General features: G+C 35.5%; 1 protein-coding gene across 17 annotated transcripts in view; it reads left to right on the top strand.

Moving 5' to 3' along the window:
* The window catches only part of NEBL (nebulette), a 490,627-nt gene that overhangs the window by 291,328 nt on the left and 182,578 nt on the right, over positions 1–16,721 (top strand). For 14 of the 17 annotated variants that reach the window (XR_005197308.1, XR_005197309.1, XR_005197310.1 and 11 more), the window contains exons 8-11: positions 6,295–6,408; positions 8,007–8,111; positions 13,850–13,954; positions 16,222–16,329. The exons of 2 other annotated variants lie outside the window; for them this stretch is intronic. Coding sequence is in view for 12 of the 15 variants with exons in the window: in XM_017511901.2 (XP_017367390.1) it covers positions 6,295–6,408; positions 8,007–8,111; positions 13,850–13,954; positions 16,222–16,329 (432 nt within the window). In the remaining 3 variants the exon portion in view is untranslated. The remainder of the gene's footprint in view (positions 1–6,294; positions 6,409–8,006; positions 8,112–13,849; positions 13,955–16,221; positions 16,330–16,721) is intronic. One more of the 17 variants, XM_017511906.2, reaches the window with a different exon arrangement.

Genomic DNA, 16,721 nt, shown 5'->3' on the forward strand with positions numbered 1-16,721 from the left:
AAAGATTGATTGTGAAGAAAATACTTAGGGAAGGTTAATGCGGCGACACTGGGCAGGAAAGCCTGGCTCACAAGTGGTGAACATCCCAGAGGCCAGCTGGGCTGTGGCAGTGGTACGTAAGGTGATATGTACCTGAATAGACTCTCTGGCTGTGGGAGTGAAAATGAGGCAGACACAGCTGCTCCCTGGGAGAGGCAGGCATGAGAGATGCTCAAATGCAATTGTGCCTCAAAGTAATTGTCTTACAGTTAATAAGGGACTTTCATTTATAAAGCAACTTTATAACTCAGGAGGCTACTGATGTGTAAGTGATTAGGGACACATCTGGGTGACACTCTCATGAAAGGGCTGTGACTCTAAGCTCTACGTATTCCCAGTAATACTTGTCGAAGAGGCAGGGGATATGGGCGTCACTTTAGATTTCCAGTAAGGCTACCTGGCCTCTTACAACTTCACCCTTTTTTGGGAACAAAGACTCCTTATCAGTTGCACAGGGGAGAAAGCAAATTCTGGAGAAGCAGTACGGTTTGGTCTAGTGATTAAGAAAATGTACCCTGCAGCAGGGCCCTACCTGTGTTAAACTCCTGGTTTTGTTGATTGCTGGCAGAGTGACCTTGGACAAATTGCCTCAATTCTCTATTTTGGTTTCCTTATCTGTAAAATGGGGATGACAGCAACAGTATCTACTTCTCAGGGTTGCTGTGAAGGTTAAATGAGTTGCTGTGAGTAAAACACTTAAAGTGGTGCCTGGCCCATAGAAACATGACATAATTTCATAGGAATAATTTTACTTTAGATATTCAAAATAGTTTTCTATTCTACATTTTTAGATGAATTCATGCACAGAATGGAGCAGGAATATGAACACTGTTTGTGAGAGTCTGCCCTTAAATTCATTCCATCACAATCCTATTTGAGAGTCCTTAGAAGAAAGTTTTGACATTTGAGCTTTTATCTTTACATTTCAAATTCAATCTACAAAAATTCCTCTGCTTGATCTCTACTTGGGCTTGAAGGCAGAGTTTTTTTTCCTTCAATCTCAAATTATTAGGTAACTGAGTGATCAGATGCTTAAGCAGATTGTAATTTGCAAGTTACATTATAGCTATCTTGTTTATTTTTTCATGTCATGTAAGATTTTGTAAGCCGTATAAACTCATCAGAAAAGAGGAAAGCTGGGAAAATGAATAATGGGAATTCTGGAATGAACTCAGTATATTCCATTTGTATTTTCAGGGTATATCACTTATAAAAGAAATTCAGGCAGAAGATCTAGTTTCTTATTTTAATTGATAGCATTAAAGTTTTTAGCTTGCTCCTAAACTAATGACAAAGGTGCATAAATACATAGAAGGCAAATGATTTGGGGGATTTAATAAGCAGAGAGATGGGGATGGATAGAATGCAGGGAGGAAAAGAGAGCACCAGAAGCATTGTGATAGCGAAGGCAATGACAAGGCAATGTTCAAGGTATGCAGGGATAAGACCCATCTGATGAAAAGATGGGAACAGCGAGTGAATGGGCAGGATTCTCATATTTTATCTGTAAATTGAACTCTGTGGGATTTTACCCAGAGAAGGTAATGGAAACACATACCAAACCCTTCTTATGTTAGCTTCTACAATAGTTTTGCTACCATAGTTGTAAACTTTCCCTTTTTGAAATTTGTAATATACATAAAATTATGGCCAGGTTATTTTAAAAAATCTATAAAAAAACTAAAGCAAAAATCTCCAGTGCCAAGATGACGGGATTGGTACATATGTAATTCAAACGTAAGTACAGTAACTGTTGAATTTATTGACTTAAACAATTCTAAGAATAGTTAATTCATTAATATATCCATTGGTCACCCTATTACTTGGAATTTGTCTGCATGAAGAATAGATTCCTTGTTTGGTTTTATAACCTTAAGGAAAAGCTATGTATTTATAATAAGTAGCATTGTTCTAAAATTGCATTAATACCTTGATAAGAGTCGGTTTTAATCCTAAAAATCACATTATAAATTGCCATGAAAATTTAGTAATAAGCAGTGGCCTTAAATTGCAAGGGGTATTAATTGGTTTGGAGAATCTGCCGTTCTCCCTTCCTGGCAAGCACTCCCTCCACCAACCACCTCACATCCAAGCATCAGCTCAAATGTCATGTTCCTGACTCGTTGCTCTCCTCCCCTTTATTCTCTGCTCTTCTTTACAGCTCTTGACACAATTTGTAGTAGTTGTGTAATATATACATACATGTGTGTGTTTTAGAAATATATTTCACTTCCCACAAGGCAGGCTCTATGGAGACAGGGCTCATATGCTTTTGATCCACTATTAAGGGAAAACACAGATGAGGCTGCCAATAGATGTATAGAGCCTGATTAAACCAGTATTCTCTGGATCATTAACATTTGGTGCAAAGTCAGTATGATGTTATTTTGCAAGGAAAATAAGAGCAGAAATATTATATTGTGTAAAATTAAGACTTAAAGATAGTCTTGATTTTATGGTGAGTTCTATGTAAAAATCTGTTTGTCCTGTCTTCCTTGATAGCTTTTAGTTTAATTTCATCCAAGATTGCTGGGAATTGATGTCTATAGATAAGCGGTATTGTGTTTTTGCTTACTTTACTTTCTTTCTTTCTTTTTTTTTTTTTTTTTTTTTNTGAGACGGAGTCTCGCTCTTGTTGCCCAGGCTGGAGTGCAGTGGCATGATCTTGGCTCACTACAACCTCTGCCTCCCAGGTTCAAGCAATTCTCCTGCCTCAGCCTCCCGAGCAGCTGGGACTACAGACATGCGCCACCACTCCTAGCTAATTTTTGTATTTTTAGTAGAGATAGGGTTTCACCATGTTGGCCAGGCTGGGTCTCGAACTCCTGACCTCAGGTAATCCATGCACCTTGGTCTCCCAAAGTGTTGAGATTACAAGCATGAGCTGCTGTGCCCGGCCTACTTTTCATTTTCAGTGATAATTAAGGCACACTTATCAAACTATTTCTTTGCTAAAATGTGTTTATGTGTCTATGATGAAACACCTTCATTTAGGGTCTGCTTTTTTGTGCCTTTGCTGGCTTTTTGCGAGTCTGAGCCACAGGTGATGTCAGTGTAAAGTTCTGGGTTTGCAAGTTAGACTTCACACATATCCAGGTGCAGTTTATGCGGATCTGGATCCTCATATGAAGATAGGCAGATGTAATTTCTCATTTCTTTATATGAGAAGATGCACAGTTGTGAGGATCTATAGTGCTGTCATTGTAGGTTAACAGTACCAGTGTTTTCTCCAAGTGTGAGCCTCTGAAAATCTTGCTAAGTCTCTTATAATTCTTTAAAAAACTTCTAGGAGTTTGATCCTATATACCTATACAGTATTTTTTTTTAAAGGTGATATCTACACGATGTGATTATTATGCATTGCATGCGTGTATCAAAACATCTCAGGTACCCCATAAATACATACACCTAGTATGTACCCACAAAGATTACAAATAAAAAAATTAATAAAAACAAAGGTGATAAATATTAGGACCACTGGCCACACTAGTCATAATGTAAATAAAACCAATCATGGGGAGCAACTTCATTTGTTTCCAGAATAATTGATGTGTAGGTATAAGGAGCAACATTGTGTCTTAAAACCATGGCAAAGTCAGCCTAATACCTCTTCCTCCCTTTCTCAAATGATCTTAAAACTGAAAGGGTTATGCTTTGTTCATTGGTTGAATAACAATTTATAGGCAAGGAAGAGCATTTCCTGGATGTCTCAGAAGATGCAAGCCTGCATGAGGAGGTAGACAGATAGATGCCTGAAGTGTAGGTTGAAAATACAGTAGAATGTTCAGTGTGTCTGTATAGTTAGTGAGTGAACATGATGTGACTCACTTCAACTATTTGGTTATCTTCTTAGTTCGTTTTACCTGCATTCCTTACAGAAAGAGCGAGGTTAGGAACAATTGGGTGTTGATGTCTGGTCCCTGCATTTTTAAAATATAATGCAGTTATTTTACTTTGTGGTTAATGAGGGAAACTTGTGTTTTTGTTCCTTAGGCATCTTGAATCAAATCACTCACTGTAGCGAATGTTGAACAAGATACATTTCACAACACATTGCTTATTATTACATTTAATACAAGTACAGGAATAACAGAGTGATTATTGTTTCTTAGAAATGCATACATGGTCTCTGACTTCTAGTGGTTCAGTTTAAGATTGTTTAACCTTACTGTGTCATGGAAGTGGTACATATTTAGTAGAAACTGTACTTCAAGTACCCATATAACGATTCTGCTTTTCACTTTCATTACAGCGTTCAATAAATTATATGAGATGTTCAACATGTGCAAAACAGGCTTGGTATTAGGTGATTTTGCCTAGCTGTAGGCTAAGGTAATTATTCTAAACATGTTTAAGGTAGGCCAGGCTAAGCTATGATGTTTGGTAGGTTAGGTGTATTTGGTGCGTTTTTTTTACTTAAAATATTTTTAACTTATGGTGTGTTTATTGAGATGCAACCCCATCAGAAGTTGAGGAAGCGGTGTCTGTATGTTTACTTGGAAGAGCATATGCAAGGTTTAATAACAAGAAAGGAATTTGCCAGTGTTATTTTCAAATACTCTAGTGTAATTATGCTGGAAACCTCAGAGTTCGCAAAAACAGTATGATGGGCTCTCTGTGTGCAAAGATCATATAACCTACTTTTGCCATTTAGCTAATACAGTGTTAGCGAATCTGGCTGAGTCCGAAGTGTCATTCCAGTGGAAGGCTGTCAGAGAGTCCACCATCTTTGTTGAGCGAATATTCTTTAGGCACCACAAACTTAGGAGAGACAGAATCAGTGACTGAAATATGGTAAAAATGTAGCAGAAGGGTGAAGAGGGCAAAAAGAGTAAGGCTGTGTATTTAGGGGAGGACCAGGTAGCGTGAATTATTGCTTTTGTGCCAGCTACTGTATAAAGTACTGAAGGAAATCTAAATTTATTTCATCCATAATTTTGTTCTTGATTTCAAGACATAAAACAATAAAAAATCAGTTTTTTGTTTTAAGAGGTCTTTCCAATTACTTAAAATAAATTTATAAGGTATTGTGAATGTCAGAAAGTTGTTATTATCAAATGACACCACAACAGAAAATATTTCCTGTAAACCATCTCAAAATATTTACCAAATGCTGTATCCCCAACAAGATTTTCTCTAGCTGTCTCTCATGGGTACCAGACATGTGTCTCTGAAGGAGACCATCACTGTATGTGTGCCTGATTAAAATACATGATGAGAGCCATCCCAAATTGCTTTTTAATAAAGCCTTCTGCAAGGCAGAGCCTTTAGATGTATGAATAAAGGTGCATTCTCAGAATATTGTAAGAAAACAAAACATTGTAAAAATTATAACATCAGAAAAATTTATAAGAGAATGAAAAATTATGAGAGAACAAAACAGCTTACTTTGACCTGTAAAATCAGTACACCTTTTCCTGGCTACAGCAAGTTAAAGGGAGTATGGCATGTGAGTAGCTAGAGCTTTTTTTCTTTTTCTTTTTCTTCTTCTTCTTCTTCTTTTTTTTTTTAGTGGACTTGTGTTCATATTCTAATTAGTTATAACATGAATTCACATGTTTCTCTCTATATGGAGAAATATATCAACTTAACAATAAGTTGATAATCCTTTTTTTTTGGTTATTCTAAGAGTCCCTTAAAAAGAGAAAAGCAATTTAGAGTGAATATTGAAGTTGGTTTTCTTGCTGAATAAATTGTAGAGTTAAAGCAGAGAAAATTTTAAATTGACATTAAATAGACCCAGGACATTTCAGAAAATGCAATTCCTAAAATTAAATGTTTGAGCAAATGAAGTATAGGAAATGTTGAGAAAAACCGTGGTACACACTATGCTCTTTATTTGAAATCATTCTCTTAGGAAAATTTATATTTAAATTCTGGGGCCTAGAATCTATTTTCTAAATGTGGTAGACCTTAAGACATTTGTCGCCTAGATTTCTAACTGATCATAGATTACAGAAATGCAGAAATGAAAACTGACATTTAAAAATCTTGATATTTTAGTGCGTAATTCTCATTAATAGGATTTGAGTTCATGCCTAATTGCATTTGTGATCAATGTGCAAGTAGAGCTTTTTTTTTTTTTTAAAAAACTTTTATGCCTAATTAAGCTTTATAGAGGGGGTTGGATACCAGGAATGTAAACTTTGCAACCATTCATTTTTAAGATAGCTTTTATTTTGTCTACGTGAAAATCAAATGTGTTACTTTTAAATGTAAAGATACATGTACTATTTATCTTTTCTTTTGTGACAGATTAAATACAAAGAAAAATTTGAAAATGAAATGAAGGATAAGAAACATCATTACAATCCTCTTGAAAGTGCTTCTTTTAGGCAGAATCAGCTTGCTGCTACATTGGCAAGCAATGTAAGTTATAATTCACAGAAAGTTATTTTCAATATCTTTTGAATTTTTTTTTTTTTTTAAAGAATCAACTGTGTTGTAATTACCAATACTTAATCAAAATAATGTAGCTTCCAGGCAATTTGTAGTTGAACTGAAGCATATTTTTCTAAAGCTTTTTCTGAGAAAAATACATTATTGTAATTAATTTTTAATGGTTACTGATTACTGATTAGTTAATAAGTAGGAATAGTATTGCAAATGAAGTTATTATATCTGCTCAAGAGTAGAAATAGATTATAGAATTTTGCAGAGAAGTGGTCTGTATTACCACAAATTAGTGGTTAGGACAATAGTTACCTCATGTAACTACGGTGATGAAATTGAGTTTATTGTAAAGTACTGCCTGGTACATGGTAATTTATCATATAAAGAAATTTTTAGAAATTTTACTTATAGTGGCTTACAGTTTATTTTTTATTCCTTAGGTAAATGCTGTGAAATAATTCCTTATATGATTTGTTTTCATTCCATGTTTTTAAAAATAAAAATAATTTTACAAGAAATGATTTTTAAAAATCTTGTTAGAATCTTGTTTTATATTCTGTCTTATTAGAGTATAAAAACAGCAACATCAAAAAGTTGATTACTTTGCTATAGTTGAAAATAATTTAGATTTGCTTTTCAAGTATAAAAATTATGTATTATTGATCTGTCACTTTGTTAGATAATTTAAACCCTTCAACTCTCATTGGCTTTTTGGGCCTTGGTTTATCTTGCTTTAATTAATGTTTATAAGGTATTACTATTTGTATTCAACAACCAGCTTTTGTTTGTTTCTAGCAATTGAAGTGGGTGTTTCTGTCTTTTGTGACCACTGGGAATAGCAGAATGATTTCTGTTTTTTATTTGATTATTCTGCATGTGTGTACAAACATAAAGGAAATAGAGATGAAATATACTTAACCTAGAACATAGTGCTGAAACCTAAAGGTTTGGAGTCAAAGGGCTTAGATTTAAATCCTCTTTCATCACATGTTACTATGTCTTTGTCTTTCTGTGCCTCCGTTTTCTTATCTGTAAAATGGGGCTACTTAAAGTACCTACTTAATAAAGAGGTTATTGTAGAGATTTAATACTTAATACATATAAAGGGTTTTAGAAAAGTGGCACATAGTATGTTTGCTATCAATATTATATTATTACTAGTATTATATTTTCAGAAAGTTGCTTTAAAAAAGTCTTTGTCAATAGGAGGGAAAACACTGAAATCCTAAGAACTCCACAAAGCATAATTGAAATACTGTAGTAATTTCTAAAGAATAAAGTGGGCTATTCTCTTTATTTTTTGAAACCAGAGTTACTGTGAAAATTGCTTTATTCTGTTAACATCACCGTTTCTGAATATGTAAACAACAAAAGGAATTATTCAAGTATTTTCAAGCCCATATAGAAATAACTTTAAAAAACTCATTCAGTAGTAAATCAGCACCATCTAGTGGCTCCTTGTAAATTCGTCTGTCAATTTACCAGTGAATAATACTACTTGTGTGAAAAATGCAATAATGCAAAAGCATATTTTCTTCTCTTAGACGGTATTTTGTTCCATGTTATTTTCATAGGTGAAATATAAGAAAGACATTCAAAATATGCATGATCCAGTTTCAGATCTCCCAAATTTGTTGTTTTTGGACCATGTTTTGAAAGCCAGCAAAATGCTCAGTGGTGTAAGTGGGTCATCTAATGGCAACTGTAGATGCCTCATGGCTCCAAGAAGCCAATAATGCCTGCAGTGTTCATGTGCTCACCTGCTTCCTTAGAGGGCCTGTGCCTCACTCCTCCCTCAATAACTAACTCATTGAAAAATAGTTCTCTGCTTGCAGAAATCCCACCAGAGCTGTCACTTTACAAAGGAGGTTCTTGGTAGCTCTCCAGTGTCTGGTGTGTACCACTGTATTTCAAAGTGTGTGCGCAAGTGGTCTTTCTATTGTTCTTCTTTCCTTTTCAGCATCTGTGTTAGATTAAAGCCACTTGAAGTTCAGGCCCTCAAGTCAGGGATATTTTATTTTATGTAGGTCAGACCAGAGTGTCTTGTATTTAGTATGCCTTTAGCAGCATGAAAAATTGTCTTAGTCTAAACTGTATTTTCTCTGAAAATAATTCCTAATGGCATTTATATTACATTGACACATTGCTTTTAGCCTTGTCATGGTTTCCATGTTCTCAGTCAAGGCAACCAGGAGAGAAGGGTGAGTTCTTCTTCATGTCTTGATGAAAATACTTGGGCGCACTGCCCACGTGGTCAGTCCTGTGGAACTCTCATTATCTTGGATGCTGTTTCAACCCATAGTACATCAGGACCCTGACTTCTCAGGCTCTTGTAACTGATAACCCTGGGTCACGTGTGGCTCCATTTTGTACTTCTCAGGATGCCCCATGGTGGCAATGAGCTTTTATTTGACCATAAATTATTTTCATGCCTATTTTAATAATCATACTCTCACTCAAAATTATTCATAATTTATTGAATATCTGCTTTAGCCCAGACATAGGTCAGATGCAGAAATATATGTTGGATAAGTCATGAGAAAAAATGAAGAAAGTTGTCTTCACTTGATGTGCTTGGACTTAAAACTCTATAGGCAAAACTTGGTTTCTAGACAGTTAAATAATGAGATACACCTTCAGGGCATTTTTAGAAATAATCTATACTTGGCTTTAATGCTTTGAAATGTTATGTTTATTATTTTGTAAGCCTCCTTTCTGGAATACCACTGCCACTGTCTTCCTTCCTTAATGCTATTATGCATGCAAGTAATTCATAGAGAGCTTTTTAAAGTTTATTTTTGGCTGGGCATGGTGGCTCACACCTGTAATCCCAGCACTTTGGGAGGCCGAAGCAAGCAGATTACAAGGTCAGGAGTTCAAGACTAGCCTGACTAACATGGTAAACCCCATCTCTACTAAAAGTATAGAAATTAGCTGAGTGTGGTGGCATGCACACGCTACTCAGGAGGCTGAGGCAGGAGAATCGCTTGAACCTGGAAGGTGATGGTTGCAGTGAGCCAAGATTGCACCACTGCACTCCAGCCTGGGTGACAGAATGAGACTCCATCTCAAAATAAATAAATAATAAAGGTTATTTATTTATTTATTTTTTCTGGCTGGGCATAGTGGCTCATCCCTGTAATCCCAGCACTTTGGGAGGCCGAGGTGGGTGGATCACTTGAGGTCAGCAATTCAAGACTAGCCAGGCCAACACAGTGAAACCCCATCTCTACTAAAAATACAAAAATTAGCTGGGCGTGGTGGTGGCTGTCTGTAACCCCAGCTACTCAGGAGGCTGAGACAGGAGAATTACTTGAACCTCGGAGGTTTCAGTGAGCTAAGATGGCACCATTATGCTCCAGCCTAGGCAAGAGGAAGACTCTGTCTCAAAAAAATAAATAAATAAAAAGTAAAATAATAATAATTATAAATAAATATAAATTTGTTTTTTTCTTTAATGATTGGTCCTTGGATGAAAAGCAGTACATTAGTGTTTCCAGGCTGTTGAACAGGGAATAGAGGCTAGAGGACTATTTGGTGAGCCCAGAACTGGCACCCAGTTCCAGGACATTTACATCATGTGGGCTTGCACTTCAGTGTTTACGCCCACACCTCTTTATACATTCCTCTATTTTTTGAGTGTCTCTGTTTGTCTTTTTTCCCCACGACTCATAGATATGCTTCTAAAATTGATGTATTTCTATTCCCTGAGCCCCCTGCTTTCTTCACATTCATTCTCTGACATCCAATTTTGATCACTGCAGTGGCATTTGCCCTTGACCTTTCTCTAGCCATACTTAGCTTAAATTTCCTAGGGACATGGGGATTCATGTGCAAATAAGCCAATAAAAAGATCATAGTGGTAATTTAAACATTTGGTGACTGGAAGAAGGCATGCCACTCCTATGCAATATTTCTTTTCAAGAACGTTGACCTTTATTTTATAATAATGGTGGAAAAAAACTACAGTCTAATATAAATTGTTTCTATCATCTCTTCAACAGAGTAAACTCAGAAAGTCATATGTTACACGTATTTGATATATCATTTATAATGTTTAGATCTTCATTTAGGTGGTGCTTTTGCCTAGACTACAGATTTCTTTTTCTCCTCCCGGTACACAAATTGTGATTAAATGACTACTGCATAGGAGAGAAAGTTTAGGACTTAAAAAATGTGTTCCTTTGAAGTGTCTACTTACAAAGTTGTATACATTGTCTAAATAAGTATACATTGTATAAAGTTGTATACATTGTATAAACATGTATACATTGTATAAAGTTGAATACATTGTATAAAGTTGTATACATTGTATAAAGTTGTATACATTGTATAAAGTTGTATATGTTGTATAAAGTTGTATACATTTGCTCAAATTTATATATTAGAATGGCCTTTAGCACTTGTGAAGAAACAAAGAATAGCCTACTTTAAAATTTTAATGTAAAAAATTGGAACTTTGTCGATTTATAAAGGTAACTTACTTGATTAAAAGATTGAATAAGATGGCCCAATAAGGAGATATTCTGCTGAAATTATCCATTTGACATAAGTAGCTGTTTTAAAGACCCCCAGATGTCTTTAGCAACATCAGAATTACTTTTATTTTAACCTGAACTCTATAGAGTATATGAGCGCCTTAATTAGTGAGCAAAACAATTCTAGTTAAAGTTTTGGGAAACATTTTCCCCTGGGAAATGGACTTTCGTAGTATTCAGTTTCTTTTATAACTTGACATAAATTAAAAGATATATATTTTGTGTTACTCTGTGTATCTCCCACTAGGAGGCAACAGAGACTGTTATATAAGTCAAGACAGGTATTCCAAGTTCTTTTGCAGATCTTAATTCAAGTTAGTTTTTCTTGGTTTTTATTTTGTTTTTCTCTTACATAGGAGTTTTAAAAATTCTTTGTAACTAAAATGGATACTTGTGTTGGGAACAATATTTACTGAATTTTTCAGCATATATTCATTATTTTATACATAATAATATCCTAGTCTTTATTTGCTGTGGATTTCAACTCAGTAATGGACTACTTTGTAGCTGGACTATGCTATACTCATGATTATTTTATAAATACATATTTCAAAATAAATTATAAAATCTTTCCATATTATCTTTTTTTTAAAAAAAAACCTGGTTAAAAATAGAGGCTTTTAAAAAAAAGATTAGAGAAGCCAAAATTTATAACTTGTTTCCTACAATCAAGACGTACTTTGTGGGCTGGGTGCAGTAGCTCATGCCTGTAATCCCAGCATTTTGGGAGGCCAAGGCAGGAGGATGGCTTGAGGCCATGAGTTTGAGACCAGTGTGGGCAACATAGTGGGATGCCAGCTCTACAAAAAATAAAGAAATTAGCTGGATATGGTGACATGCATCTAAGCCCCAGCTACTCAGGAGGCTGAGGTGGGAAGATTGCTTGAGCCCAGGAGGTCAAGGCTGCAGTGAGCCATGATCACTCCACTGCACTCCAGCCTGGGTGACAGAGCAAGACCTGTCCAAGAAAAAAGTACTGTGTGAACATTTTCATGACCTTCCTTGGGCTTTCCTCACTCATTTTATTCTGGTTAGGGTCTGGGGGAACATACATTGCAGCTCCCTAGTTGACTGGAAGCACTTGAGGCCAGGCTCCCTTTGGGGACTATTGCTTTGTCCCACATGAAAGAGCAGCTCTCGTGTGGCAGGCCACTTGGACATCTGTTCCATTCCTAGCACTGGACTTTCTTTCTCTTTCATTCTGAAATCCCTGGAGGATCCCCTAAGGCTGAAATGTGAGTTTCCTTATGGCCAGCTCTTTTCTGCTCCCTTTCAAGTACTGTTTTTGTATCCCTCCACTCTAGTGCCATTTTTACTGACACCCCCATTTCCTAATAAGCAACTATCTTTAGCTTCTTAAGTCTCTGTAGTCTTGAGTCTTTAAGAGTTACCATTTACTTCTAAAGGTCTTTTCCAAATAAGGCAAAATAACGAAGCATCCAATCTCCAACGATAGAAATCATGAAATATTTTTTAAAATTTCTAATTTCTAATTGTGATTGATACATAATGGTTGTATATATTTATGGGATAAATGCAATGTTTTGATACAGGTATACAGTGTGTAATGATCAAATGAGGATAATTGAGGTATCCATAAGATCATACATTTCTCATTTCTTTCTGTTAGGAATATTTCAATTCTACTCTTAGTTATTTTAAAGTGTACAATAAATTATTGTTAACGATGGTCACCCTGTTGCGCCACTGAATACTAGATCTTACTTTTTCTCTCTGTCTGTGTTTTTGCACCCCTTAACCATCTCCACTTTATCCCCTCTCCCCACCACTCCTCCAGACTCTGGTAACCATCATTCTCTTTATCTCCATAAGCTCAGCCTCTCAAGTAGCTGGGGCTGTAGGTGCACATCACCATGCCCACCTAATTTCTTTATTTTTTGGAGAGCTGGGGTCTCACTCTTTTAGCTCCCACATATGAGTGAGAACATGTGAAATTTGTTTTTCTGTGCCTGGCTTATTTCACTTAACATAATGACCTCCATCCAGTTCTATTCATGCTGTTGCAAATGGCAGGATCTCATTCAATTTTGTGGCTGAATAGTATTCTATTGTGGATATGTACCACATTTTCTTTATTCATTCATCCGTTGATAGACACTTAGGTTGCGAATGTAACAATGTTTGTCATATTGCTGCCTGTTACATGTAGCATCTTTCATTGGCCAAACTTGGCATCCCTGTTCAATTTAGTCTCTTCCAAATTCAACATTTTGTCTGTATATCTGCATAGTAGCCTTCATTCAATTTCTTCACTTTAAAAACTCAACTGACTATTGCAAGATTTCTCAGATTCTCTTCCAGGCACCTTTGACCCTTTCCTTTTAGGAAAATTAGCTGAATTATTTCTCTTACATTTTCTTTGTGACCCTCAATCATCTTCATGGTGTAGTCTTTTTGTATAGGACTTTTTTATTCCTTGCCTCTGGGTTTCTTTTCTGCTCTTCCTTTTGCTTCTCTTTCATTCTCTTCTGTTGAACAGTATTAAACATATTCCTGTCCTAGGATAAGAGCAAGACACATTGCCTTTATTTTGCCCCACTTTACCTATTTACACGAGTCCCAGCACTAGCTTTCCGTCACCACTTCCTGGTGTTGTGAATATCCCTGACATTACATTTGCGATTAACTGTCCTCTGTCTCTCTGTGTGTTTCATATGCTGACCTAGAGCGGATCTGTCTTGGATTGTCTGTGTGTCTCCGTGTCAGAAACCTCCTACCTGCTAGCCAACTGCAGATGGGGTCTTGGCAGCAGCTTTGCAGCTCTTGGTGGCTTGTATTGTGCAGTTCGCATTTCTAAGTATTGATTGCTCTATTCAGTCTCTTTAATTCTAAATTTATTTTCATGTTTTGTATTTTAGCGAGAATATAAAAAACTCTTTGAGGAAAACAAAGGAATGTATCATTTTGATGCCGATGCTGTGGATCACCTGCACCATAAAGGCAATGCCATCCTCCAAAGTCAGGTATGTACTTGCTGGGCACCCACCCTCCCTGCCAGGAACCCGTAATCATCCCGAGGCCCACCAATTACTGCCATGCATCTTAACTGAGAACGTACAGCTGCAGAAAAGAATAAATCCTGGGAAAACAGCCTGGCCAACACAGAGAAACTTTATCTCTACTAAAAATGCAAATATTAGCTGGGCATACTGGGCACCTGTAATCCCACTACTCAGCAGGCTGAGGCAGAATTGCTTGAACACAGGAGGTGGAGGTTGCATTGAGCCGAGATTGTGCCATTGCACTCCAGCCTGGGTGACAGAGCTAGACTCCATCTCAAAAACCAAACCAAAACAAAACAAAAAAACCAAACCAAACAAACAAAACGTTACTTTTGAATATCTCAAACACCATTTGTTATACATGTTTTGGGGTCAGGGGATCTTGAACCATATTTCAATCTAAAGGCTTTTTATAAAATAACCATAACTTCACATAATTAAAAAGTTACAAGATAGAAATTAATTAAACTGTGTTCAAACCACATGATGATTTAAATTTTTCTAGTGTCCTAATTTGTCATTTTGAGTTGTAACATTAATTTTCCAGGTGCAAGGTTAATTATAATTTTTTATTTCAATTATAACTGTTATTAAAAAGGTAATACTAGCTTATTCTAGATTAATTTTTTTAATATGAAATTCTAGGTAATCCCTGAATAAGCTTTAAAAAATATTCTCTCCAGCATATTTTAAAGTTATCTATGTTTTTTTTTAATTCTGAGCTTAAATAGTTGGAAAAGATGTCAGTTCCAACATCTGTTAAGGTAAAATTTTATATCACTCTTTTAAATGTATTCTGTGGAATGCGAAGTCCGTAATAATTTGATACTCACCTTCATTGGTTTTAAAAATACACAAAACAGGCTGGACCTTGTGGGTCATGCCTGTAATCCCAGCACTTTGGGAGGCTGAGGTGGGCAGATCACGAGATCAGGAGTTCGAGACCAGCCTGGCCAGCATGGCAAAACCCCATCTCTACTAAAAATATAGAAATTAGCCAGGCATGGTGGTACACACTGTAATCTCAGCTACTTGGGAGGCTAAGGCAGGAGAATTGCTTGAACCTGCGAAACAGAGGTTGCAGTGAGCTGAGTCTATGCCATTGCACTCTAGCCTGGTGACAGACTGATACTCTGTCTCAAATTTAAAATAAATAAATAAATATAAAAAAAATATATATATATATATATATATATGCATGTGTGTGTGTGTGTATATACACACACACACGTATATTTCTTATTTTCATTTATTTCACAAAATTTTATCCTAATGGTGTATGCTATTATACTTCCTGATACTTTTATTGATCACTCTATCATACTCTTTGCAACAAAATTATGTCTACAAATAGGTATTTTAAAGTATGTTATATTTCCTATTCCATAAAGTTCTAAGTTAGAAAATTTTTCTTGAGTTGAATTATCATTAACATTATCACTATTACAATGCAACTTAAGAAATAATTTCATAATTATGAGACATATAAATTTTAACAACAGTGCATTTCTGAATGAAGTATGATAAAAACTTTTCTATGAGTTTAATTTTAAAAAGTATATTGCTTAAAAAACCAGCCACTCTGATGGCTTAAATATTATTTTTTTAATGGAAGATTGAAAAATATCACTCATTTTATCAACTGAAGATGAAGACTGACTCTAATTGAAATAATTCGTAATATGATATTAAATATTGCATAGTGAAATTGAAATAAATCATATAAAGGTCTGTGTGAGTGTTTTACTCAGTGTCTATGAAAAAATTCAGCAGCCCTGGAGGACATCATCCTGTCTTTGACAGAAAAATAGAGAATCACGCCCATGTTTTCTTTCTTATTTTTGATTTACCAATAGACATCAATGCGATCTCAGGGATCAACCTCTGCCTCAAACCTACTACCTATATGTATATGCCATTTGCATATACATAAATAACCCCATACATATGATACATACCTATATATTCCAGCTATTTGAACAAATACTTTATACAGGTTCTAGAACTACATTAGTTTTCTAAATTACTTTTATCCCTTGAGAAATTTTATATTATGTTTACTTTCCTTGTATGTCATTAACTAAAGGGAACTCGGTGATTAACCTAAATGGCCAGAATAATATGATTTGAGAAAGCAAGATGATTAATTTTAAACATATATATATTTTTTACTTTGCTCTGTTTGCATAAGGGCTTTTGATTTTTATATGCTTTTCTTTCCAACGAAGGTTAAATACAAAGAAGAATATGAGAAAAATAAGGGAAAGCCAATGCTTGAATTTGTTGAGACACCATCCTATCAAGCTTCAAAGGAAGCTCAAAAGATGCAAAGTGAAGTAGGTCAACTGGTTTGTTAATAATTGTTTACTGTAAATTTGATGTTTTGCCATTTGAAAGAACTTAGAATGTTCAGTGGGTCTAGAAGAAAGAGCGCTGCTCTGGGCAGATTCAAGGACCTGCTTTCTAGACCTGGCCACCCACTGCCTAGAATCTTGTCTAGATCATTGTGTTAGTCTGGTTCTTAGTTTTTCTCTTTGGCGAATATGGATCTCAAGCCAGATGAGCTTTTATACCTCCCATCAGTTCTAATATGTTATGATTGTATAACTGACACTTTCAGATATTAATGTTTTTACCTTTTGCCTTTCAGATGTTAATGTAAAACTATGGTGAGTTCATAAAAATTAAAAACAAAAGGCTGGTTCCTTTTTTTTTTTTTTTTTTTCCT

This window comes from Cebus imitator, unplaced genomic scaffold (assembly GCF_001604975.1).
Source record: "Cebus imitator isolate Cc_AM_T3 unplaced genomic scaffold, Cebus_imitator-1.0 Scaffold456, whole genome shotgun sequence".
Lineage (NCBI taxonomy): Eukaryota > Metazoa > Chordata > Mammalia > Primates > Cebidae > Cebus > Cebus imitator.